This window comes from Microtus oregoni, unplaced genomic scaffold, assembly GCF_018167655.1.
Source record: "Microtus oregoni isolate MIOR12 unplaced genomic scaffold, Mior012 000048F_ref0000485, whole genome shotgun sequence".
Lineage (NCBI taxonomy): Eukaryota > Metazoa > Chordata > Mammalia > Rodentia > Cricetidae > Microtus > Microtus oregoni.
Window position 1 is genome coordinate 40,715 of NW_024543222.1, and position 27,499 is coordinate 68,213.

Consider the following 27,499-nt stretch of genomic DNA (forward strand, 5'->3'; position numbering starts at 1 on the left):
CCATTTTTTGTTTTTGTTTTTTTTTTTGAGATAGGGTTTCTCTGTGTAGCCCTGGTTGTCCTAGAGCTTGATCTGTAGACCAGACTGGCTTCAAACTCAAGAGATGGGCCTGCCTCTGCCTCGCAAATGCTGAGATTAAAGGTGTGCAACCACCACCAGCTTCTATTTATTTTTTCAAACTATGGGGTAAGCCTGGATGCCCGTGGAGCTCCTTGTTGACTATTCACGACAGGAGCAGACATATGAGAGCTTTAGTGACAATTTCTCAGGCACGTACCTTGTAAGCAATGCTGTTGAGGACTTTCATGGCCAAATCAGAAACATCTGGATAGGGATCAGCAGCTAGATGTAGTAAGACTCTCCAGATTTGAGTGTAAACACTATTAAAAGAAACTCCTAGGAAAGAGAAACAAGAGATTCCTTAGTAGCAAGTAGGTCCCCATGCATACAAAGGTTGGTGAGGTAGCTTGTTTTCTGAATGCCCCATGCTGTCAAGAGGGAGCACTGGAGCTGGGATTACAAGAGTTTCCCCATTTGTTGCTCTGTTGATGGCTTCAGGTAAAGAGACGCTTGACCCGAGTTCAGTTCCCAGAACCCATGTGGTAGAATGGAGAACTGACTTCCTCTGACTGCCACATGCATCTCACACTCCCCCCCCCCCCCGAGATAAATGTCAAAAATATTCCAGCAGTAAACAGGTTTCATTACCCAGGTTTCATCTTTTGTTTTTCCCTTTTTTTGGAAAGAGGGTCTCACTACGTATCTTGTATCTTGGCTGGCTTGGGACTTACTATGTGGATTAGGCTGACTTGGAATTTACAGAGAGCCTCCTGCTTCTGTCTTCCATGTGCTGGGATTAAAGGCGTTCACCACTATGCCTGGCAAGGCTACACCTTTTGAGGATGGGTCTTTCTAAAGGACAATGGCTAAAAGCAGTCAGGGTCTGCACCTGGATGACTTGTGGGCTGGAGAAGGCTACCCAGTTCCCACGCATCTTTCCTCTCATGCTCTAGATTCCTAGATGACACCGTGTCCTGCAGTACAGTACACAGTTTATGTGGGGTGCGAGGTTCTGTCCACAGCACACTCTACATGTGGACTTGTGCCTGTGAGTTGTTGGGCTCCTCCTGTCCACTCCATATACCAGCACTGTTCTAAATCCCTAGGCCACCCTGTCTGTATTCTAGGGTCGGGAGTGGATGGGAGACAGTCACAGACAGCGCTACCCTGTATTCTAGGGTCGGGAGTGGATGGGAGACAGTCACAGACAGCGCCACCCTGTATTCTAGGGTAGGGAGTGGATGGGAGACAGTCACAGACAGCGCTACCCTGTATTCTAGGGTAGGGAGTGGATGGTAGAAGGCCACAGTCAGTGCCACCCTGTATTCTAGGGTAGGGAGTGGATGGTAGAAGGTCACAGACAGCGCCACCCTGTCTGTATTCTAGGGTAGGGAGTGGATGTGGGAGACAGTCACAGACAGCGCCATCGTGTATTTTAGGGTGGATCTGAACATTATTCAGTATCAGCAAGGGAGATTGAAGGAAGATTTCAAACAAGCCCTGACCCCATGTCCCTTCCTTAGCCAACTCTGCCAGAGGACACAGTGTCACGCAGTGAGAATGGGGTTCATGAATACACTCAAGTTCAAAGTCACGAGGTGGACTGAGTGCATGACTTCAACACAGGAGTGCATCCCGGATGACTGCTGGGCCTACACCCACTTATCAGTGATTAATCAACCATCGATCCTGGGCTGTGCAGGGTGAACACTGAGCCATGGCAGTCATGTATATCCACTCACCAAGAGGCTGCAGAAGCCTCTCAGCTCCTGAACACATGGCTTCTCTGCTTAGGCAACTAAAATGTTACTGCCCATCACTGAAGGCATTTCAAAAGTATTTAATTTTTAAAATGGGTATGTATATGTACCATGTGAATGCAAGAACCCACAGAGGTCAGAAGAGGCATCAGATCCCCTAGAACTGGAGCTGCATGTGGTTGTGACCTGTTGTGTGGGTGCTGGGAATTGGACCCAGGTCTCATGCAAGAGTAGTAAGTACTCAACCATTAAGCTATGTCATCAGCCTCTGAGACAGGCAACTCTTTAAGGTGACAGATCATGACTACAGAGACAGAATGTCCTACAGGAGCATTGTGGGCACGGCACACACTCAGTAGTTCCTAAGGCCTTCAGTACTGGCTCTGTTCACAGTTGTGGGAGGCGCATGTGCAGGGGACCTAGGCTGTGGTAAACCTGGAAGTGATGAAATGAGACAACATACAAGCCCACTAGCCTGGGCTGACCAGTGGCAGGAACAAACCAATGAAAGCAGCCTGCTCGCTACACGCTCGCTTTCTCATGTGGCCATAGCTTAGAATCAGCAGATCCAACCAAACAGCAGGCAAGATTTACAACTGAAGTCTATGGAATCTAGTGCAGTCAGCCCAGGACTTCTCTGGGCAAACACCGTCACATCTGACTTCCAGCTCTGGGGTACGGGGTTGCCAGGCACCAATTTTATCTCTGTGCCTTTTTGAGAGGAGAAGAGGTGTACTCTAGAGAATGACATTCAAGAAGGAAAAGATGTCATGTGTTTTGCATGAAGCTTCACCTGAGAGAAATGGGGAACTGGCCCCCTGACGGAGCGGCAGCCCCTCTCCAGCTGGCAGCAAGTGCTCACAGGCCGCCTCGTCCTCCAGGGACTGACACATCAGAAGCAGCTTCCTGCAAAGCTCAGCGGCCATGTGACACAGCTGAGAAAGGATCGTGATGCTGATGCAAACCTGTGTGACTCAGATGGCAGACCCCGTCACAGCCTGGGAAGGGGATGGGTAGATGCAATGCCGGCAGCGGGAGGGGAGGGCAGGCATGACAAATGAGACTTCTACGTTGCCCATCTGTTGGTTTAGTGACTGAACATGCAGGCACAGCTGGAGTCCGTAAATTGAACAGGGTAGCAAGGCACAGGTGGGGTCCCAGAGTCTTGGCCTCATGTGCTGGGCTGACAGACGCAGACTCCTGTGGGGGGGTTGTTCAGAACCAGGAACCATAGAACACTGCCAGAAAGGCCAAACAGTGTGCAGGACACAGAGGAAGGGAGACATTTGTAGATACTACATTTACTTTAAAACAACTTTTCAGTTACTGGGTTGACTTTCTAGATCTTGACTCAGGACACAACAGGGAGACAAACTTTACCACTGGGACCGTGACGAGAGCACAATTTTCCTGGTGGAAAGCGAAGCCGTGATCACAAACATCTTCCCTTGGTTTGCCAGGAGTGACTTTCTCTGGCTCCTGCCCTGTTTTAACATCTGCTATCCTCAAAACACAGCCTGCCACCCTCACACAGGGACCAGGCTCCATGGGGACCGTGGGACACTGGGTCCTGCCGCAGAGCAGAGCAGCAGTGGTTGGGCCTTGCCCTACAGCTTGCCACTCGCTGAGCCCTGGAAGGCCAAGGATTCATTTTCATGTCTAGACTAGAAGTAATAAAAGACCGTGATGTTTTAGGATTGATTTTTAGGGCAATGGCCACAGCTTTCTAAGCAGCAGATGATGGAGGGTCATCTCTCCGAGCCAGAGTTTGTTGGTGAGAGGGGCTCCACTGGGCATGAGGCTGCAGTGTGACCTGGGAATGGCCATTCTGACAGTCTTCAGAAACGCAGGTCCCAAGGCTAGAGTGATGGTGGTGGTATGTGTGTGTGTGCCCCCTGCCCCGGTGCTTCAGAGCAAATTCGGTGACATCTTCCCTCCCGAGTCTACGCTGCTGGCCGGATGGAGCCCTTGGAGGGGTTATGATGACCCACGGCTCTGGCCTCCCCAACCTGTGTGGCTGTGACTGTTGGCTTCAGTGGCACCTGGAGTATTTGCATGGCTTTTTCAGTTGACCCTCAGCGTCCTTGTACAAGCCACCAAGCTTGGCTTTAACCAAGGCTTTTCTGGAGAGAAGAATCAAATTCATAGGTGTTGGGCCTCCGTTCAAAACCTGGGGACCAAAGCAGGGCCTGTCCGCTCGGTGGGTGTGCTACCACTGAGCTACATTCCCAGCACTCAACTTCCTTCAGCAAGTCCCTGTTGGATCCCTTCCGGTCAAGGCAGATACCAGTGAACTCTACCTTTCGGGGCAACCTCACTCCATCACTGCTATGGGCTGGGATGTAAAATCTCTGTGCTTCCTGACTCTGACAAGAGGGAAGCAGGGGAAAGCAGGGAAGCAGGCTAATGGCTGACTGTCACCTTCGTGCTGACTGACCAGTACTCACAGGGCCTGAGGGTCTTTGGGGCGGGAGACAGCTCGCTCCGGGCTGCTGCCTTCTCCCTGGAGTCATTCTGTCCCCTGCTCCACCGCGGGCTCTAGGCTTAGGTTGCAGAGTTGCTGGCTCCCATAGGAACACACACGAGCAGGGCTCTGGGCCGCACTGAGGTGAGGGCAGCCCTGCAGGTCTGTGACTCCTCTGTCCTCACTTCAGTATCAGCTCTGCCTCGGATCTGTTGCCATGGTGATGCATTTTCAATATGCTATAAAATGTCACTGCTCAGCAGAGTTGTAAAAACCCTGGTCCTGTCCTCTGAGGCTCCCAGTGCCTTTGAAGTGAGACCATACCCCTTCCTCTCAAGCCTCCAGACCGAAATTCTTTTGGCATGTGTCTCTGATGAAGGTGCAGGTGACAAGGAAGCAGGGAGAGTAAACACAGTGCCACTACCCTCCTTACTGGGGTTGGGGCTTTGGCAGGGAATGAGGAGGGCATTTGTGGACAGAGTTCAAAGTGGTGTGGGCCTGGGCTTTGTGCACAGTGGGCATTACTGCCAAGGGGTAAGGAGGAGCTGTACAGTTGGCCCACTCTGTGCTGACCTGCTCCCATGGGCAGGCATCAGGGACACAGGGAACTAGGTGGACGGGGAGGACAGGCAAGGCTGCAACTGTATACACATCAGCAAGAAACAGCTCTAGGGCCAGCAGGATGGCTAAGTCAGCAGAAAGTGCTTGTGGCACAGACTGAGAAGCTGAGTGCAAGCCCCGGAGTCTGGGTGAAAGTGGAAGGAGAGCACCGACTCCAGAAAGCCGTCCTAGCTGCACATGTATGCCGTGGCCAACACCATAAACGTAGTCAATAGTAATAATTTTTTTTTTTAATATTTTTATTTATTATGTATACAGTGTTCTGTCTTCATATATGCTTACTCGCCAGAGAGGGCACCAGATCTCATTACAGATGGTTGTGAGCCACCATGTGGTTGCTGGGAATTGAACTCAGGACCTCAGGAAGAGCAGTCAGTGCCCTTAACCTCTGAGCCATCTCTCCAGCCCCAGTAATAAAATTTTTAAAGAAAAATATAGCTCTTCAGAAAGTTGATAATAAAAATGGCAGCCATGAGCCTCAATGCAGCTGGGTCAGGTATAGCACAGAAACAACAGAGATCCTTTGCCAAGTGGGGACACTGCCCCACCAAGAGCTCTGAGCTCTGCGGAAGGGAGAACAGAGCAGCAGAGGGGGCATCAAGTCTCACAGGGGGTAGAGTTAGTCCGGGGAGCACACTGCAGAGATGCCCAGCTAAGATCCTCATTGAGGGGCTCTCCAGTTCCTGCCTGGACTTTCCAGGAAGGGCAGCCTCACTTGGCATGCAAGAACTTCCCATGGTGCAGTGTTGAGACCAAAGGTACATGCACAGGGAAAGAGGGGCCCAGAAACAGAAGAGCGACTATGAGGTCCTCAGACCACGACTGACTGAGAACAAGAGGAGTGGTGAGGTTAAAGATCCACATGGGGGTGGGCGGTGGTGGCGCACGCCTTTAATCCCAGCGCTCTGAGTTCGAGGGCAGCCTGGTCTACAGAGTGAGTTCCATTACAGGCTCCAAAGCCCCAGAGAAACCCTGACTCCAAAAACCAAAGAGCTGGGTGGAGTGGAGATCCGTGCTGCCTCTGCCTCTGCCCCAGGCCCTGCTGTGTCAGTGACCACAGGGCCAGACAGCAGGTCACCTTGAGCACTCTGAGCAGAGTTGGGAGGGGAGCAGAACAGGGTACCTGGAAGGAAGCTGCTTTTGTGAGGACAGGTGTAAGGACAGGCTCTAGGTTGCCAAGGTTTTGAAAACTTCTTTTGCAATATTCGGAGAAAGGGACTAAGATTGCTGTTCTTTGGTTGAAATGAAAGAAGAAATCGACTTTAAACAGGCAAGGGTTGCCAGTAACGGGATTCTGCAAGTTATGAATCTTAACCACGCTGTAAGCGCTGAGGTCTGCGTGTGCATGTGTGCGGCACCACACTGAACGGGGACAAGGCTGGCAGGGAGGAAGGTTGCTGTTTTATTTCCTTCCTAAACTCTCCTCACTTGGAAACTCCCTCCTCATGTGTATCCGTGTACCGTGGGTGTACCTGGTGCCTGCCATGGCCAGAAGACGGTATTAGATCCCCTGGAACTGGAGCTACAGACAGCTACAAGCCACTTCTGGGGAGCTGGGAATGAAACCCAGGTCCTCTGCAGGTGCAGGAGCAGCCAGTGCTCTTAACTGCTGAACCATCTCTCCAGCTGTACTGCTATGCAGTTTTCCAAGATTTGAATTGATATATAGATAAAACTTTTTACACACACACGCACACACATACACACACACGCACACACACCAGTATGAGGTGTTACCACACAGATACCAACTTCTGAGAGGGTAGGTGGGGAAGGGTGAAGTAGACATAGCTGGGCTGGCTTCTCTATAGGAGCTGCTCTGCACCATCTGTTACGGCTCCCAACAAAACAGGATTCCTTAACCCTTCCATCTCCAAGATCAAAACTGAAGGCAAAGCTGCTATTCACTGATTAGAGAGCAAGAGGCAGGCTGAGCTGCTTCACGACAAGGCCCTGGCTCCTAGCCCTTGAGCCTAAGGAAGATTCCAGGGCCCCAGGCTACGCTGTGCATGTCACACAGGGTCTCAGTAAGATGAAGTACAAGAGAAGTGTGGTCTGCTTAGGGCTTACAATTCAATTCCACAGTCTGAGAATGAGCACAGGTGCATAGCAAGAAAACTCAGTAGCTAATTCTCATTTCCTTTGTGACGTCAGTGAAGTCCAGATGTTACCATTCGTGGCAGAATGAGAACAATGGCCATTAAACCCCAATTTCTAGGCAGTGAAGGGTCAAGCTGCTAGGCTTGGTGGAGTTGTAGCAGGTGGGCATTGAGGTCGCTTCAGGGTGAGTGACACCCTGTGCTCTGACCTCCCACTGCTCACTGTGAGGCTGCCCTGGGTACTAGGGGCAGAGAATGGCACCGCTGGCTTTGCCCACCAGAAACCTGGTGCACCCCACTTCATCTTTTGCTGGAAGCCAGGGCTCCACACTGCCAGGTCTAGCACACTCGAGAAACGCAAAGAAAGGCAGATGGACTTGTCTAGACTTTCCTGCCCGACAAAGCCAGCAAGCTCACAGATCCCTGGACCAGCCTGTAAAATATTCCATTGCAAAATGTTCTCACTTTTTCAAGCTCCAGACAATTTCTATTCTTTCGCATCCAATGGAGACAGTTCTGGTTCATTTATCTGACCAAATAAAGACACGTGCTGTTTTGGGAAGACACGCAAGCAGCAGGAAGAAGGGTAAGAATGGGGACTCACCTATGAGGGAGTTGAGCGCCGAGTAGGAGCTCACACGCCGCATCTTGTCGATGGTCTCAAAGGACAGGATGTACTCATCGTTCTCAGGGCTTCCCAAGGTGCTGCTGGCGCTACTGCTGGTGCTGAGGTTCCCAGGGGAGAAGGCCACTGAGCTGCCCGCTGGCCAGAAAATGACAGGCAATAGGTCAGGGCCTTACAGTTAATGGCCTGTCTGATCGAAACATGAGCTTTCTTCACAATGGGCACATACACACACCGGGCATACTAATGGACACGTGTGTGCACCAACCGGTAGACTCCTTTCCCTGGAACAAGTCAAGCCCTGGTACAACTGTAAAGTCTATATTGTGACCCTGACTGCTCTCGGTGCTGAGCCAGGAACAGGTGGCCAGTTGTCATGGTGGCTGCCACACAGAACATCGGGGCCCATGTTCTGGAGGGCGGGGCCGAGGGGCACAGTAGCATCTTAAGAGTAACGTCTGGTAAAGCACGCTGAACCTTCCCACCCCAAATACTGGTTTCTGGCATCTTACACTCTTCTGTCAAGCTCAGATTCTGCAAGGACTTGTTCAGGTTCCTAGCTGTGGTGACGGCTCGGATATTCCCATATGAGCTCACTGAACGGAGTCTGGGGGTGCACGGGCTGTCTCGAACTGGGGTCAAGCTCCCCCCCTCTAGGAAAAAAAAAGAAAAGAAAGAGTTAGCAATAAGTTTCAGGATGGGGGCATGTGGATGCCTGCAGCCATGGCAACAGGAACAGTTAGTGTTACTGGTACAAGACTGAGTGTGGAAGGGCCTTCATGATACTCTCCTGATGTGCAGGACTCAGTGGGACAAAGGTACTATTTGTAGCCATGTAAGGATTAAATCACAAGACAGCATGAACCAGAAGGGCAGTAGTAGCTGTGAGGCCATTCCAGGTATTCGGTGGCCTAGGCAGCATCACAGTGATGCCCAGTACCCTGGCTGAAAGGAAGAAGGCTCTGCCATTGCTCACGATCCCGGCTGTGATCTGGAGGGAGGGTGATGAAGAGAAACGTGGAAGATGACTGCATCCTCCAGCGAAAAGGACAAATGAGCTTCCTAATGTGAGTCATGGAAACATGAAGCCAACAACAACGTGAAGCAGTTACTCATCACAGGAAGACGGCTAATGTTCTTTTCAGCATGTCCCACGGCAGAGGTTGCCATCTTCCAAGATGTCCCCAAATTTAAATTCCAAGAAAGGTAAGAAGGAAGGAAAAAAGAGGGTCAGCACAGCCCTTTCCCCGCACCTGTATTCTTCCAAAGGCCTGAGACAACAGGAGTACCAGGGACCACCCAAGCAGTACCAGAAAGCCATGCTCAGACCCGGCCCAACCCAGACCACTGACAGGTTTGGTGAAGGCCAGGAAGCAGGTCCTGGGCTACCGTGAGCTATACCTGTGGCTGCGGGAGAAGGCAAGGGGTAGTTCTTTTCCTCTTCCATGAACTGCAGGGCCACAGTGCAGAAATTGCTCTCATATTGAACTACAAGGTGACTCAGAGCCACCACCAGCTCCTGTTGAGAGGGAGAAGGGACAATCATGTCTATGGCGGCAGGAACCCGCAGGACAGCAGGTCTGAAGCTAACCCTAATGTGACTCTGGGAAATGAGGGTCAGGGCAAGGCTCACTTGGCATCACGACCAGGAGGGGGAATCAAGGAAGTCTGGGGCTGTGAAGGCAGCAGGCCAGTGGCTGGCAAGTGGTGCCCCCAGCTGCCAGGCACACTTGCCCCAGTCTGTTCACTCATTGCTAGGCAGGAATTACCACCCCAAGGCTTTCTGAAGCCACAGTGTGAACTCCACACCCCTGACGGATTTAAAATTAGGCTTGTGACTCTGGCCAAAACTGCCATTTTTGATCCTGCTCCAGAGACTGGTGGGCACAGCTGACTAGCTGAAGCATTCTTTACAGCGAGCAAGAAGCTTCCTCAGCTATAGTAGGTTCTAGTCCATATGAGGGAATGAGAAAAGTCCTTGAATTAAAACATGACACCTAGGCCTAAATGCCAGAGTCTGGGGAGACAGGATTTACATGTAGTTTATGATGATATAGCACCACAACTTAAATGCTTAGAGACTGACAGTCAAAAGGAAATGAAACAGAATGTAGACTTGTGGACACCAGCACCACTCTGTAGAGAGAAAGATGTTTGCAGAAAACCGAGGTCTGTCAGAGACCCTTGAGGCTGCCCTGAGCTGACCAGCGGGCTGCAGACAGGGCTGCCAGGTCTCCTTGGGTGTGTTCTCTCTCTCTCTTTCTCTCTCTCTCTCTCTCTCTCTCTCTCTCTCTCTCTCTGCTCCTCCCATCTCTCCTAGCTCCACACTGGTTTTTCCAACAGCTCACCATGCCGTGTATGTCTTCCAAAGCTCGGCTCACCATGAGATGTGATGCTGAGCTGCTCTGCTCTGCACTCAGACCTCAGCTGTGCCCAGGGACCCATAGGTCACATCGCTCAGGACAGAGGCTTGGAGTTACCCCTTCCACATCCTCCGATGCTGAGGCAGGAGGATCTCTGAGTTCCAGGAAAGCCAAGGCTACACAAAAAAACCCTGTCTCAAAACAACCAAAAGAAAAGGAACGCTGAGCAAGAAGCCCAGTGGCTCTCACGGACAACAGGCGCCCATGGTCACCGCGGGCAGTCTGCTCTAAGAGCAGCCCCAGGTTCACCAGGTCAGGAAGTCAGAGCATTTCCCTCAAACGCCCTTGCCGGCTCAGGAGGATGTGGAACATCTTTTTATGGAGGTGTGAACCTTAGGGAGCAGAGAAGACAGGGGACACACTGCACAGACCTGTCTCTGTTCTGCAGAGACCCAGTGCCACATGCCGGTGCCCGGGTGAGGAGAAGGCTGCTGTGTGAAGACTAGAGACCTGGTCAGCTCAGTGCCCTCAGGGGAACAGACATGAGCAATGAGGGCACACTCTGAAAAGATGAACTAGCACACACAGGCGGATTTGAGATCCTCTGGGCTGGCTCAGCTCGTAGGCCCCTACTTCAGCTACTGAGCTGGCACCCACATACCTTCCGGACCATGGGGCTCCCGTCATTGATCAGCTGGGCCAGCATCATGGCCACGTTGTGGTCGATGGTGGTAGAGTGGTCGGTCCTCTCAGCAGAGTTTCCCACAAAGGTGCCAAGGGCAAACACAGCCGCACATCGAACCTACAGGGCAGGAGACAGGCAATCAGTCACACCCACGGCTGGTCTATCTGCCATCTGCATTTCTGCTGAAGCTGTCTGCAAGCTGATTCAATTCAGTTCACATAAGTCAGCTCAATTCAATTTCACAGACACTTACCGTACGATGCTCCGCGCCCAAAGCTACACTGGTATTGATAAGCAGGAAGGGTGTGTGTGGGCAGCCCAGGAGCCAGCGGTGGAGACAGCATAGCCCCAGCTCAGGGATGACCAGGCTGTAGGGGAGGGAGCAGTTTCCTCTGGAGTCTACAGACTGGCATGCACGGTGGACTTTTGATTGTTCTGGAGAAGACTGGCCCAGAGCCGATGGGGGGAAGGTGGGCTGGACTAAGCCACGGAGGGGAGGTTGTGGCAAGTGGAGAATGTGTGGGTCCATTTTGAGACAGAGAAGCTAACTGGAAACCAGAAAGGGTAAAGTCCCCAGGGGACAGAGGCAGTGAGGGAAACAATACTAGGCCGGCCATGGTACCCAGGGACCTCAGCTCGGCTCAGACCCCAAGGTCACATGAAAAGAAGCTAACCTTGGAGAAACAAGAGTCCTCCTCTTTACATTCTGCACTGGGCTGGAGGAATCCCAGCTCGACCATGAGCAAACCATCCTGGCCTCCCCAGAAGAGAAAGACGGCCGTGGAACAGTCAGGGTTGAGACAGAGAGTGAGAAGGCCAGAGGCTGCACGAGGTGCAGACTGCGTTAGAGTAGGAAGGCGCATGGCTCCCAGGCCCCAGGCGAGGAGCTTGCCATCTCCAGAGATAAGTCTCTGCACCCCAAAATCCCTACAGTCTGCATTATGACTCACACAGGTAGCGGCTCAATCTCAGAGGTGCCAAGCACCGCAGATAGAGAAAAGCAAGTCCCTGTCTTCTAGTTCAGAAACAACACCCGCGACACTAAGAAAAACTCACTAGACCATTTCACTGCAGACGTGGGTGGACATGGGAGCTGCCTGTCAGCAGTTCTGAAGGTGCCGAGCAGCTGGAGGTGGTCTTGGTGGCTCACATAGTCAATATTGCTCTTTTGTGGCTGTGCAGTCCTGCGGCTGTCCCCAACAGACCCCAGATGTGGAGACAGGAGGGGGCCTCTTGCTACGGTATGAGCTTCCTCCCTGGACAATTTCAAGATTTCCTGACAAGTTCATTTTAGGTTTTTCTGCAAAGAAATATTCTACCTCTTGGGGTGACCACAGAGAGGTTGAGATCTAACTTTCTCAGGGTTCTCCAAGGCCACAAGAGGGCCTGAGACAAGACAGATGTCCCTGGAATGTTTGGGGATAGATGGCACTGATTTCTTAAGGAGTTAGCCAAAATCTGACATGATATGTACACTGAGCAATTCAGAATTGCCCTTAAAGCTACAGCCAGGGCTGCACTGTCACCCTAGTGGACAGTCCCTCATGGCTGCTTCTTGAACCCTTCGCTTATTAACAAATACACAGTGATCATTTCTGAAAACCATAGCAGGGTCTCCTATTCCCCACAGGATCCAAACAGCCTATAACTTGGTCTCCCTTCTACAAAAATGTTTTTTCCACCTGTGTGATAAATATTCTACTGACCCGGGATGATGTCCTACCCTCCCAGAATGAAGGAACTCCCTGGGTCTGCCACAGACAACTGTGTTTCCAGGAAAGGGCCAGGCCAGAAACACACAGGACATGGGAGGCGACATGCCACGTGCATCAGCAATTCAGGGGAAAGAACCAGATGCTCAGCTTTGTGATTAGTCGGAAGCAAGCCAGAGGGAAGTTCCAGACCAGATGCCCCAGCCCAAAGACCCCCACTTGCTGCCCTAACCAGGGATTAGCCGCATTTCCCTCGCTATTCTGCATGGCATTGGAGCCCCTCTGCTTCCTTCTCCCTGTACTTTCTTAGCTGAGAAGCCAAGGCCCTGACAAGGCCTCACTATTTCCTGGGTCTTCACGGCTCCAAGCAATACTTCTGCTGCCGCAGCTGCCTGCCGTGTCTCTTCTCCCTCAGCAGAGAGGTCCACACTCTACTTATGTTGCTGATCTAGTCATATGGGCACAGCAGAAGTACCAGTCTCGAGTCACCCTGTGGGACGGCCCATGTCCACTGTGGTCTCCCTGCTGCGTGACAAAGCGAGCAGGCTGCCAGGACCACACAGCTGTGTGCTGGAAGGCAACAGCATTTTTGGCTCATGGAGCAGATGGATTAACAAACAGTTGCATTCAACCTGCCCCTGAGGACCTGTCGGGTTTTCCACCCACTGAATGTGAAGACCGGTTCAGAGTGACAAAACCTGGGTGTGCACCCAGCCTGTTCCAAAGGCTGCTCCTGAGCTGGGAACGACACCCTTCTCCCATCTCAGACACTGTTGTCCACAGTCGGGGCACAGCACAGATTCTCTAGTTTCCATTATGTTTGAGCCTACAGATGACTTAGACTGAGCAGTTCCCAGGGGGCCCAGCTGACTCCAGACAAGGAATAACTGCTTCCCTGGTGACTGTGGATCAGGGGAGGCTCAGGACAACTCACGGCGATCTCTGTAAGGTACATGGATCTGCCTCTGCTAGCCTTGACCCTCCTCCAGCTTTTTGGGTCCTTGCGTTCTCAAGATCATATTCTCTGAATGTTTTTTAAGTATTTATTTATTTATTATGTATACAATGTTCTGTCTGTGTGTATGCCTGCAGGCCAGAAGAGGGCACCAGACCTCATTACAGATGGTTGTGAGCCACCACGTGGTTGCTGGGAATTGAACTCAGGACCTTTGGAAGAGTAGGCAATGCTCTTAACCGCTGAGCCATCTCTCCAGCCCCTGTTCTCTAAATTTTTATGCTTGGTGTCCTTAAACCCTTTTGAGAACAACTTGGAAAATAAGTAAATACACTTCCCTGAGCACCCTTCCAGAAAGTTTGAACATGGGGTTGTGGGATGAGTGGCCATAGCAATGCGGCACCAGGCTGCTAGGTTCAAATCTCAACCCCCAGATGTGAAGACACTTGTAGGAGCCAGGGCTCAGATACCTGCACCTGGGACCCTTATAGGCTCTAAGCTGGCTCAGCAAGCAAGGAGGTGGGTGGGTGCTCACTGGGGCCGGAGAGTCCAGAACATATTGGACACTGAACTGGCAGCAGACGGTCTTGGTCTGTAGGGAAAAGGCAGTGCCAACACCTTCTTTAGCTTGCGCCAAACCATGAGGCACAAGGCCCTGACTGGTATGTCTGTCTGTCTCTCTGCCCAGGTCCACAGGATGTGCAGTACAGAATGGTTCATGTTTTTCTCTTAGACCTAGGTGAGGCTGTGCCAGCTTGCAGAGATACCCTACTGCATACAGAGTTGGCTCACTATGAATGAAAAGTTAAATGTGTGCCTCTGTAGCAAGATCTCAATAGCCTATCTTGGGAATCTGTGCATGGCCCTAGAGATTCTGGGTGCAGACTTCTGCACACCGGTCCTACATGACCTCTTTACAAACAGAACCCTGGAGGACTAGGTGTAGAGCACGTATCGTACGTACTTTGACCCAACTTGGAAGCTACTTTTCTCAAGGACAGCTTACCTCAGGGATGGGGTCGGAGAGGAGGCTGTAGAGCTTCTCGTGAGCGCTGTCTCTCACCCCACACCACCTCGCAGAGTCGAAATTCTGCCAGATCCTTCCCAGGCAAATGGCCACCCACTGGCGCAGTAAGGGGTGTGGGTCACTGAGTTGCTCCAGGCAGATGGCGATCAGGTTCCCCTGCAGGCAGGCTTCCTGGACACAGGACACAGAGAAGTGGTCCTCTGCCCTCTTACCCAGGGCTGGGGCTCAACCACACTACACTACATTGTCTCATTCAGATTAAACAAAGTGCTGGCACCCTGCGCCAGAATACGTTTGAGACAAGTCACGTTTCTGCCATTCCTGGAGCTTAGGCTGGAGCTGCTATGACACTTACTTGCCCTGTTGTGTAGCTGTTGACGATTACAGCAAGAATGAAGGCCGTCATGGTCCTATGTTCAGCCTGGAAAACAAAATGCACCATGGTTGTGCCCCTTCCCAGAGACTCACCTGTCTCCAAGGACTGCGCACCTGCCGTCTGCAGCGTGCACTGGCCTTTGTGCTGAGGACAGACTGGCTTCTCCCTTGGAAGCTAATGCCACAGAACACGCCCAGGTCGCTCTACTGTCCTCTGTCACAGCAGTTAACATGGTTGGTGGTGCTCATTGGTCTGAAAGGTCCATCTTCATGCTGTCTACTCTTTTCTTTTTTGGTTTTGCAAGACTGGGTTTCTCTGTATAACAACTCTGGCTGTCGTGAAGCTCAATTTGTAGGCCAGGCTGGCCTTGAACACATAGAGATCCGCCTGCCTCTACCTCCGAGTGCTGGGATTAAAGGTGTGCGCCATCACACCTGGCTGAATGTAGCAATCTTTGCTTCAATTCTGGTCTCCTACTGGACAGATCAATAGCCTGTAAGACTTCTTCACGGTGCCTCACCTTTTCACATGCACATCGAGAGTCTAATCCCGAATTCCTCTGGGACTGCTGCCAGGCTCTTGGAGTCTCTTCACCCAACATCCCTTCTTACCTCTAGCCCTGCTAATTAACGGTTACCTTGGCAGCACCAGCATTCTGGCCATTGCCCTTGCTTGTTGCTGCTTTCCTATGGCAACGTCTGAGTTCACTGTAACAGAGACCAGGCCACTACCTTCCAGGTGCTAGAGTGCCAAGCCATCATTCTTTGTTATAAAGTGTCTGTACTTCCCCTTCCCCATACAGCATAACTTAGCAGGGAACTCCATGCAGCAGTTGCTGGAAGGGCCACACACAATCCTTTGCCATCACTGCAGCTGCTGTCTGCCCTTTCTGGGTTCTGGTGGCTTTGGGGGTTTTCCTTATGATCCTGGTACTCTCGTTACTTTGACTGTGCTGTGTCTGGGAAGGGCTCGCTGTTCATTTCTTTCTTCAGGTCTCCAAGCTCCAGTCTGTTCAGACTCTGCCCTCCTCCCCCTGCAGCACTCTGGGATGACGTCAGCAAGAGCAGCCTCCCTCACCCCCCCCCCCATTTCACGTCTTTGCTTCTTTCTCTCCTGGTGGTGCCTGCCCTGAGTCAACACCTCCAGCGTTTTCTCCCGGGGGAGGGGCTCTTCTCCTCTGTGCTTCCCCAAGATCTGCCTGTTTATTTCAGGACAGGTAAAGGCAGTGTTTTCTTGAAGCAGCAGAAAGCTGTTTCTGAAGAAAACAAACTGGCTAATGGGCATGAGTAAAGAAACTGCCCTATCCAGCCATCCTCAGCGCTCTTCCCCTTCCCTGGAGTCCTCAGCTCTGTGCTGGAGGTGAGTTAAAACAGCCAGAGGAAGAATTCAGACACGCAAGTTCCTCTCAGAGGCATCACCTAAGTGCAGACGTGGCGCTGCACGCACACTCTGGGAAGAGGGCGCATGAAGGAGCAGCTGTGCACGGCTGCTCTGTCTACATGGCTGTGCTGAGCAGCCAGAGGGAGGCTAAAGAAACTGATAGTAAAATATCATGAGAAAACTACTTATGTCCTATTCATGCTATCTACTTTTAAACAATTTAATAAAAAGTATGTATAAAATTCAAACTTTCAAACAATTTCTTCTTTCCTTCAGTAAAGCAATGTCCCATTTAGTAATGGGACAAGATTTAGTAAATCTTGTCCCATTAAGGGACCTTCAGGGCACCTGAGGCACCATATCACAGACATAACAGCTATTCATCCATCTGTCCGTCTATTCAGGATGCAGGCTCTAGGTAATGGAGATGCCACTGCTGGGCAGAGACCGACTGTCGCAGGAAGACCACATTTTCACTTGAGGCAGGAGGAAATGGAGCAGTGTGCCATGTGCGCACTAAGTGGCCATTCACGTGTAACCGTGTAGAGCACCTGGCCCTCAGAGAGGAACTGTAACCCACAGTGTGCAAGCGGAGACAAATCCCATGCTGCCTGAGGGAAGTATGGCTCAGTCCTTACTGGCATGTATGGGTCTGCCAAGACGGAAAGGAAGTACTTGTGACCGTTGTCCTTCACGAGGTCGGCCTGGCATGACTGGAGGGAAAAGGAGACAGAAGAGAGGCCGTGAGTACAGGAGCTGGCGGGATGTGTCATGGCGTCTTACGAAGCAGGGTGTGCAAATATGCTGGGAAGACATTATTATGTACCTTTCCTTGTAACTTCAGTTTTCACTCGGGAAAAAGCTCTGCCTGTGTTGTGCCCATGTCACCAGACCCCCAAACAAGACCACCACAGAGCGGTCTTTGATGCAAACACAAGGGGTTTACTACTCGCCCAAGCTCAGTCCACGGGTGGAGGAGAGCGGCACTGAGCATTTACAGGTTAGAGTTTGGAGAGGGAAAACCACAAGTGGGTCATGGCCTTGTCAGAGGGTCTTGAGGTAGCTGACATTTAACCTGACTGGTTATGGTGAGGTTGAGGCATGTGGTTAGTAGCTGTCACTAATCATGTGGTTAGTGGCTGTCATCAATCATACCCTCATCAGTCATACCCAGGGAGGAGTTCAACTCGTTTTGGGAACTTGGGGGAACATGGAGAACTATGGGGGTCATGGAGAGGGCATAAGAGCGGTGATTTTAGTTTAGTTCAAATTTGACCTTCACAGTTGTTGCCCTTGGGGAAAAGGCTGGACTTCTCCGAAGAAGAAAGCAAACCACCACCCTGAAAAGCACCTTCTGCTACCGCTGCTGGTGGCTGCGTTAGGGCTGTGCTCTGCACCCTGTCCTCCTCCCTCTGCGCTCAGTCTGGACTCCCTCCCCCCAGACTTCTGCTTCTGCCCAGGTTCCCCAGCCTGGCAGAAATGAAGATATTTGGGCAGTTTTTAATTTATTTTTCTATTTTTATGTATTTGAGTGTTTCGCTTGCACAACTGACTTTAAGAGTGTACGAGTGTGCAACACTGCAGGTGACAGAGTGGACGCCCACCTGGAGCTCTTGGTCTTTTGGGTTCCAGTTTTTGCTGAGATCCTTTGTCCCCCACTTCTTCTCACGTTCCTCCCCTCATCTCAGACACCCCCTGCCTGGCCTCAGACTCCTTCCTCTCAGGTTCACCTCCTGTCAGGGCATGCCTGCCTTCTTTCCTTCCTGACTGCCCTCTTCCTCTCCTGTCTCAGACTGTTCTCTTCCTCTCAAGTTTCTCTGCTTCATCTCAGGTTCCCCTCCTCTTGCTTTCCACATGAGGATACTCGACAGCAGTCCTTTCTGTAGTGCTAGTACCTGCTGAAGCTTTTGGGGTTTCTGTTGGATTCATGCCATACAATATGTTAACTGAGCCTCGTAGAGACCCCCGTTCCTAAGCAAAGAAAGAGCTCTAAGACTCAAGGACTAACGTAAGAAGCCACCGGTTATGCAGTCTTTTCTAACTCAGCTACTCCTTCCTGCGAACACAATTCCATCTTGTGGTCACCGCGTGCCACACACTTGAGCACACCGACAATGGCTCTGTTCTAGAGACAGTCAGTCAAGCCCTGCTGCCTGCTGCTGGGGCAGACAGCGGTATCTGCTGCCAGCACCTGAGAAGCCACAGGAAGCAGGAGGGTGATGCTTCCTGGAGGGCAGTCAAGCAGAATTAGGGAGGAGAAAGGGAGAGGGAAAGATGGGGAGGAAGGAGGAATAGAAGGGGAACTAAGGCCAGTCCTAGAATGTGAGTAAGAAGAGGTAGGAGACCAGGTGACAGGAGGCACTGAAGAGCCAGCAGAAGCTGAGCAAGGGACAGTGTTGCCAGATCACAGGTCCAAGGTCAGCGGCCAGCAACACTGTTAATACTGATAACCCGACAGGACTTAGAACTATATATGTACAAACCTCTGGGCAGGTCTTCAACGGAGTTCACAGTTGGGCCAACTGAGGTAGGAAGACCCTTCCCTAACGTGTGTGGGGCTATTTCACAGACTGGGGCTTCCCTAACGTGTGTGGGGGTCACTCCATGGACTGGGGTCCTGGAGCTCCCCTAACACGTGTGGGGCCACTCCATGGACTGGGGTCCTGGGGCTTCCCTAATGCGTGTGGGACCACTCCACGGACTGGGGTCCTGGGTCACTTAAGAAGGACGTGAGCTCAGCAGCAGCACTCTGCCCCTTCTCTGCTTCCTGACTGCTCCTGTTGCCGCGACCCCTCCTAACCCCTCCCTCTACAGGCTGTATTGGTTGGGGCAGAGGTGGGACCACGCGCAGCACAGACAGAAGGATGGATGGGGACATCCCAGAGACCTAAGAAATGCATTGAAGGGCCGGGCGGTGGTGGCGCACGCCTTTAATCCCAGCACTCGGGAGGCCGAGGCAGGCAGATCTCTGTGAGTTCGAGACCAGCCTGGTCTACAAGAGCTAGTTCCAGGACAGGCTCCAAAACCATAGAGAAACCCTGTCTCGAAAAACCAAAAAAGAAAAAAAAAAAGAAATGCATTGAAGGGGACGAAGGGGACGGAGGGGACGGAGGGGACAGGAGGGCAGGGGTGCATGATGGAGTGTGCCGCACTGGAGATGCAGACACAGGCAGAACCGCTCGGGAAGACAAACACAGAAGCCTGGAACTTGAGCAGAGGTGAGTTCATGTGGGTACTGGTGGTACAAAAGCTCCTCGAGGTGAGTAAGGAGGGCGAGGCCTTAGCAGTTCATGGCATGGGTGTGACCACCATGGGGACCGTGGAGGGCATGGCCTCAGCTCTGAAGCTGGCCCTAATTCTCACTAGGCTGGTTGATTTGGGGGTTCGGGTTCTTCATGGAAACATGATCTGGACTTAGACATTCAGAAGTTGAGGAGGATGTTGTGGGAGGCACCAGGAGTAAGAAAGAAGAGATGGAATGGTTTTAGGTCAGGCTCTGCATCCTCTCGGTAAGGCACAGCTTACTTAGAATTCTGTGCTTGAGTGATGCAAGGTGAAATAGTTCAGAGTCGTGTGGCCCAGGAATGTAGGGTAATCACGGAGGTGATGTGGGATGCCCCTCTGTATGCTGTGAATGTTTTATTACCGTCGGTTAATAAAAACACTGCTTCAGTCTATGGCAGGGCAGAATATAGCCAGGCTAGAAGAGATATAGAGAGAGTAGGTGGAGTCAAAGGGACGCCCATGTGGCTGCCACAAGAGGACACGCCGGAACCTTAGGAACCTTACCGGCAGGCCACAGCCCCGTGGTGATACACAGAATAATAGAAATGGGTTAATTTAAGATATGAGCAAGTCAGCAATATGCGTAAGCCATTGGCCAAGCAGTGTTGTAATTAATACAGTCTCTGTGCGGTTATCCAGGTCTGGACAGCCGGGAAACGAAGCACGGCATTCGTATACACGAAGAGAGACGGTCAGGTCTGCTGGAACCTGTGCCCAGGGAGATGTCTACATGGAGACGGTCAGGTCTCCTGGAACCTGTGCTCAGGGAGATGTCTACATGGAGAGAGATGGTCAGGTCTCCTGGAACCTGTGCCCAGGGAGATGTCTACATGGAGACGGTCAGGTCTGCTGGAACCTGTGCCCAGGGAGATGTCTACATGGAGACGGTCAGGTCTGCTGGAACCTGTGCCCAGAGTGATGGCCTCCTTCTCACCAGCTCCCAAAAGCTGTTCTGGCTCAGAGGCCCTAAAGGAACCCAGACTGGAGCTTAAGAGCTGAGGATGAGAACAAGGATGCCACGGGCTGCTTTAGGGCCCTCCTGACTTTCCAGAACTTTCCTGGTCCTGAGCCCTTCTCAGAGGCAGGGGCCATGCACACGGGCTCTGCTGGGGGCTCTGTGCGAATGCCGCATGACCCTCCCTTTGTCGGGGGCGCAGGAGAATTCCTCTCGGTGGTGTGGTGATGATGGCGATGAGTGAGCCCATCATCAGATGGACACTGGCCTGGCTCTGCAGGGCGGAATGAGACAAGACGGGGTGGCTGGCTGAGCTGCACGTCTGACCCCAGCTTCAGTTCATCAAGTCACACACCCTGCTTTAACGATGTCCCAGCTTTATCGGAGTTAACAAGCTGGAAGCCTGGACCCGCCATCCTTATATAGACCAGGAGACTGCCCACGTCTGCAGCAGCAGCAGCAGCGGCGGCGGCGCAGTTCAGGGAGGAGAGACACCTTCCTTTGTTTTCACATCAGAGCTCTGACAAGTCAAATCAAAGCCCACACATTTACAGGAAGCTCCTTAAGCTCAGCTCATCTGAGAGTAATAAACTGTCATTAATTCATATCCTACTAATTCTGAGTGCGAGCCTCCAAGTCAGGAGATCTGAAAGGATCACTTTAATAAGCCTTCAAAAGCGGAGTCTGGCGATTATGAGGCATATATTAAAAGATTTCTGTTTTGATAAGCTTGTCACGCCACTGCAGTAATGGCTGCTCTTCGCACGTCTGCTCTCATTGCCAGTGCTCATGGGCGTCACGTGTATATTGGTTTCCACTGCATGGAGGGCGTCTCTCCCCCAGCAGCTCCACTTGCAAAGGGCGAGGAGCAAATCCTTTAACCTGTTTTCTCTTTATGAGGCCAACAGCCTTTTTGAGTTGGAAAGAAAGCAAGGCTACAGCCTAGAAGGGAAGGAAAGTCAATGACAGCTCACACTTGTGTGGAGTATGTGGGGGCTCTGACCACGCTGCACTCTGGAAGCCCAGACTCTGCTAAGCAGTGCCTTCCCCACACCAGGAGCAGTGATAACTTACTAAGGCTAGAGGAAGAAGGAAGGGGATCAGGGGAAGCAGGAAAATGAGCTTTTCTTGGGGGACCGCCTCTGTAAGTCTGTACCTCAGGGGAAAGGAAGGTGGGGAGAGAGGGAAGGTGAAGCTGCTGGTCGGACTGTAGAGCTGCAGCGGGCACTGCTGAGGGAGCAAGTCCTGGACCAGCTGTGGAGGGAGTTCCCTTCTCCAGGAGAGACCTGACTTGGCTGCAGAGTATAAGAAGTGTACTTAAGACAGCATTACCAAGTCTCACAGGGGAGGTGTGGGGCAGCACAGGGGACCCACGGGAGACTGCAAGGCCCTGTGCTTTCCAGTGTGACCACAGAGAACTGCAGGGATGCTGGAGGTGACTCAGCCCACAATGCAGTCTCTTCCTTTTCATGAGAAGCAGGCATATGACATTTGGAAGGGATGATGTTTCCAGTAAGAGAAAACTGCTGTGGAGAGTGGCCTTGGTGGGCGATTAGCACAGCGCGAGGAAGCTGCAGGGAATCTGGAGACAGGAGGAGGAAATGAGTCACCTGTACACCTTGGGCACAGCACCAACAGAACCTGGAGATGCAGAAGCACAGTGGTATTTCACTGTTCTTCAGGATGCAGGAGACCTGAGCTATGCGGTCCCCACAAGCTGAAGGCTCAGCACGAAAGGAGGGGGGACTACGATGCTGTGCCTAGCATGGATGTGGAAGGAGTGTGTTGCACCCCTTTCTCTACACTTTTGTATTTGCACCCCAGGATAAAGTCCAATCAAAATTTTAGCCAATGAAGGCTCCCCTGCCACTATGTGTGCAGTGGTCTTCTGTTTCTCACATGTGCTTTTGTTACAGACACATAAGCAAATACGAATTTACACACTCCGCTAATTTCCCTAAACCAAAAGGTCAATGCCAGGATGCCTGGGTCTTGCTTTTCTTTTTTTCTTTATAAAACTTTTATTGCTACATGATGCAGGACAGGCAAGGAAAATCATGGAACCATTGTAAGGGAAAGGTGTGCTCCCTGAAGCCTCTGCCAGTAGGGAGTCAAGACCTCTGCATGGTTTGCAGCATTTGCTGTGGAGACATCTGTAGCAATGCTAACATGGCAATGGGTCCTGCTGACGGCTAAGTGTTGTATGGACTTCGCTCTTCCTAGCTGGAAACCCACAGTAAGCTAGGAGCCTCACAAGGAAACCCTGCTTACATCCAAAGCTCCACCTCAATTCTCTTGTGCAACCTTGTGACCTATGGTTTTATCTGGCCAGATTACAACCTATCCAGGCACTCTGGAGTGTACCATCCCACTTCTCAAAGATGAGAACAGAGACATTCTTAGCAACACTTTGGGTTGTAACTTGGCTACTGCTAATACACATAGCTAGGACTCTGAGAAGCCCTCTAACAGGTTCTTGGGTATGTCTTATTAATTCCCTGAGTACTTTTCTTCCTACTAAATTGGTGCTTAAATAGATATTAAAATGTTTTTAAATAAGCCCCGGCTGTTTCATACTGGCCCCTCCTGAAATCCTTTTCTTTTTTTTTTTTTTTTTTGTTTTTTCGAGACAGGGTTTCTCTGTGGTTTTGAAGTTTTGAAGCCTGTCCTGGAACTACCTCTTGTAGACCAGGCTGGTCTCGAACTCACAGAGATCCGCCTGCCTCTGCCTCCCGAGTGCTGGGATTAAAGGCTTGCGCCACCACCGCCCAGCTTCTGAAATACTTTTCTGTGCAAAGTCAAGGACCTGGCTTTTCTATAGTGAGGTCCCCAGGGGACACCTTCCTTAGGCTGTCTCGTGTGTACCTATAGGGTATAGTATGATAATCTGACCCCACACCCTTACTTTCCCCATAGAGGGCTCCTTGCTCTTTTTACAGTCCCTGACAATATATATCCCTTGCAGGCATCGTGACCAGCCTCCTATGCATGCCTGGACTTCCCAGCCGAGCCATCTCTGGTCAAACAAAGCTACAAACAATGAACTTATAGTAAGTCATTTCCTGTGTGGGCTTGCAGAGCTATAGAGTGAATCCCAAGGCAGACTGCCAGATCAAAGGAAAGGGTCTTAGCTTCAAGCACTAGGCGCTTTCTGCAGCACAGCATGCTGTGAGCTGCATCAACTCTGGCCATCTGATAAGCAAAGAAAAGGTCACTGTACAGGCAGCCTTGCTGTGCACTCAGAAGAAACAGCAACCTCACATTGTCAACAACCATTTGCATCAACTTTTCTTTTTAAAAGATTTATGTATGGGTCATGCCTCATGCATGCCTGAACACCATGTGGTGCAGTGCTTGAGGTTAGAAGAGGGTGTCAGATCCTCCGTAAGAACATAACCACTACCACGAGGGGTGCAACCACACACTAAGACAATGGGGATGTTCTATTGGGATCTCACCAAGGCCAGCTGGCCTAGGTCTGAAAAAACATGGGATAAATCCGGACTAGCTGAACATAGCGGACAATGAGGAATACTGAGAATTCAAGAACAATTGCAGTGGGTTTTTGATCCTACTGCACGTACTGGCTTTGTGGGAGCCTAGGCAGTTTGGATGCTCACCTTACGAGACCTGGATAGAGGTGGGCAGTCCTTGGGCTTCCCACAGGTCAGGGAACCCTGATTGCTCTTCGAGCAGATGAGGGAGGGGGAATTGATCGGGGGAGGGGGAGGGAAATGGGAAGCGGTTGTGGGGACGAGGCAGAAATCCTTAATAAATAAATAAATTAAAAAAAAAAAAAAAAAAAGAACATAACCACTGAGCCACCTCTTCAGCCCCTGTACCGAGCTGACAGTGAACTGCTGCTTTCAGTTTGACCACTTGCCTTCGGAACTGTTGGTGCATGCGCGCGTGCATGTGTTTCTAGGAGCCCTTTATGTTTTAAACATTTCTCTATTAAAATTTATTTGTATTCAAGTAAGTTTCTTCCAAAGACATCTCAATTTGGAATTGTAGTTTGAAAAGTTCAATCGCCCCAGGTTAAAACTGAATTTGTCTTGCTTCTTTTCTAATGCTTCTACAGGCTTGTTTCTGTGTAAAGAAGGTATCTCTTTAACTTGAATCCAAGTTAAAAGAAGGTATCTCTTTAACTTGAATTCAAGGTGTGCAAATCAATCTCTTGTCTCAGTTTTCTGTCACAGTGATACAATACTTAAACACTCAATTTACAGACGGAAAGGTGTGGCGCACAAGGCTTTAATCCCAGCACTCTGGAGGCAGAGGCAGGAGGACCACTGATTTCAAGACCAGCCTGATCTACAGAATCGGTTTCAGGACAGCCAGGGCTACACAGAGAAACCTTGTTTAAGAAGGAAGGAAGGCTGGTTTATTCTAAGTATGGTTTAGGTCTCTGGCTGCCTCTGGGGCCGAGGTGGGGCTGTTCATCAGGTGGGGAATATATGAAGAAGCTGCTCACTCATGGCAGCAAGGACACAAAGGAGGAGGGAAGGACGGAGGCTCCACTATGCCCTTTTAAGACACACTGCCATGATCTATACCTCCCACCAGCCCCACCTCTTATGGTCTCAGCTACTTCCCACTAACTCCAGGTCTTTCCCAGTACTTTTGGGAGCCACTCAAGATCCAAACTACTGCAGCCCCTGGCTTTTCTACCATCACAGGTGCAGGACTGCAAACCTGAGGTGCTGTCACTATCATCCACCGAATCCACTGGGGTCGCTTCTGCAAGACTCCAGTCCATGTGTCTGTCTGCAGCTTGGTACAACCCATTCTTCATCAGTGTGGTATGTGGGAGGACAGGGTCTCTATGACTCATCTTCCTGCCCAGGATTCCCTGCCTCTTCCTACTCATCTCTGCACGTGAAGCTGAGGATGTTTGTCTACTTCCAGAAAAAAAAGCCCATTGGCAATCTGACTGGGATTATATTAAAGTTATAAATTAACCAGGAGAACACTGACGTGTTTATGACACGGAATCCTTCTGTGAAAGAGCAGGGTAGGTTTTTATTTGCTCAAGTTGATTTTGTGTCTCTCAGGAATGTTTTAAGGTGCTGTTGTGGCAGCTTTTCCCATCTCAGCTTAGATTATTCTTGGATTTATGACCCCATCATACACAGCTGCTCTTTCCTGTCTGCTCCTCTAACGGTTGCTCCTTTGGCTTCTGCATATTAAGCCTTCTACCTCACTAAGTTATTTTATTAGTATTAACAGACCCTTTGGGCTTCCTAGACATAAACTTATACCACCACACAGAGAACTGGGGCTGGAATGCACTTGCTCCCTAGAACTTACAACACCTTGAATGATTTCTGTTATGTAGACCTTACACTGCCCCCAAGGGTCCCATAGAGCTGGGCTACAGAGGTCTCCCCACCTGCTGCTGAGGTCAAGAGTTTTCTTCTTTTTTTTTCTTTTAAGACAGTCTCACTATGCAGCTATGTCTGGCCTGAAACTTGCTATGTAGACAAGGTTGCCCTCGAACTCAGACCCCTGTCCTTCTGCCCACTGAGGACGACAACAATGATGATGAGAGTGTGCACTCGTGCCAGGGCACCCCCGTAGAGCCGGTTTTCTCACTCTGCCTTTGTGTGGTCTCAAAAGAAGCACTTTTGCCCACTGAGCCATCTCACCCACCTTGAAATCAAGATTATTCACAGCTGGTACCAGTAACCTGACGGTGCCCAGAGGTGAGAACAGCATCCTTTTGAAGGAGGACATTCATCTTGTCCTTCTCGTCCCCCACCCACTGGAGTTCCCCGGCATGCTGCTGCCAGTCCCCGCTTCACTGTTACTCAGCCTCCCCTATGGGGAGGGGCACCCGCTCCTCCCAGGCTCTGCCTTCCACAGGGAAGCTCTCCTTTCTATGTGACTGACAGAAAGTATGGTGGGGGTTGGCCACACTTCTTGGCTACACTCACAGGACAGTGATCTCAAGGGGACATTTTCATTCAAACCACCAGACTTCTTTTGTAAGTCCTCTGTGTTCGGGGGGTGGATCTGAGTTTTTCTGATCTCCCTTCACCATGAGGAAGCCATGTTCCTAGAAGCCTTCTGGGCATCTTCTAGCTGAGACTGGGCAGAACGAAGATGTCATCCTTGCTGTCGCTGACCTAAACAATCACAGCTGGTGGACAGCCAGGGCCATGCTCACAGGAAAAACTGAACAAATGTCCTCTCCTCTCTCCCTGCCATGGCCTCATATTCACACACTTTTGTTGCTTTGAGAGTCGACTATGACTTGAGCATAGGTTGTCGTCTGCAGAAACCAATGGGGGAAGGGAAGCACTAGGGACGCACATTTGCAGGAACCGATGCTGTGTGCAACTAGTCAGCATGACTATGCTATGTAACTGGGTTCTGGGTGCTGTCTCACTGGTAAGACAGAAGGCTATGTGAAGGTACCTTTTCAGCGTGGTTATGACTAGGGCCCACGATCCACATGATGAAGTTTCTCCCTAGGGCAGCACACATCGTGGGCCCCCATGTGGTCGGGGGCTACCTCAGGGGTCATCACAAACTGTGATGTGGAATAGCTGTGCTGGGAGTGTCAGAGTCGCACAGGTGGTGTAGAGTGCTTAGCCTTGCCCACTTTCAGTGATTGTCTCTGATCCACACTTACACTTGAGGATGTGATCTCTCGTTTTGGCCTTCTCTGCGCACACCCCCCATTGGAATAAGCTCTTTGTCCTTAAGTCATCTTGGCCCTGGTGCTCAATCACAGCAGTGAAAGGTGACTAATAAAGTCTAAATAAATAATGAAAACAAACAACCCCTCCATACCCACATTCAGATCCTAAACAAAATGGAAGTGAATAAAGAAACAAACGATGTTTGCTGCAAAGCCCGGCCCATCACAGACTACTCCATAGCACAGCAAAGCGGGGGCTGGGGTGTAGGGGCTCTGCAGGGAGAAACCTGGTAACACCAGCAGTAAGGCATGCGTGAGAAGGGCACCCAAAACCTGGGAGTCCCGAGAAGGACATGCAGGTGTGCAGACCTGAGCGGCACTCCTCATGCTGCCTTGGGCATCAAGAGGTGAGGAGGGCTGATGGACAGACAGGGTAGGGTGTGGAGGAGTTGAATCCCCCACAAGAGGAGACCCCACATGGGGTCT

At 51.1% G+C, this 27,499-nt stretch overlaps 1 protein-coding gene across 3 annotated transcripts in view; it reads right to left on the bottom strand.

Annotated features, from left to right (window-relative positions):
• Rptor (regulatory associated protein of MTOR complex 1) overlaps positions 1-27,499 on the bottom strand; it is a 309,261-nt gene that overhangs the window by 29,533 nt on the left and 252,229 nt on the right. For all 3 annotated transcript variants that reach the window (XM_041635818.1, XM_041635817.1, XM_041635819.1), the window contains 8 exons: positions 16,766-16,840; positions 14,727-14,792; positions 14,351-14,542; positions 10,654-10,794; positions 9,031-9,148; positions 8,142-8,282; positions 7,609-7,767; positions 278-396 (listed from right to left, as the gene is read on the bottom strand). In XM_041635818.1, coding sequence (XP_041491752.1) covers positions 278-396; positions 7,609-7,767; positions 8,142-8,282; positions 9,031-9,148; positions 10,654-10,794; positions 14,351-14,542; positions 14,727-14,792; positions 16,766-16,840 — 1,011 coding nt within the window. The remainder of the gene's footprint in view (positions 1-277; positions 397-7,608; positions 7,768-8,141; positions 8,283-9,030; positions 9,149-10,653; positions 10,795-14,350; positions 14,543-14,726; positions 14,793-16,765; positions 16,841-27,499) is intronic.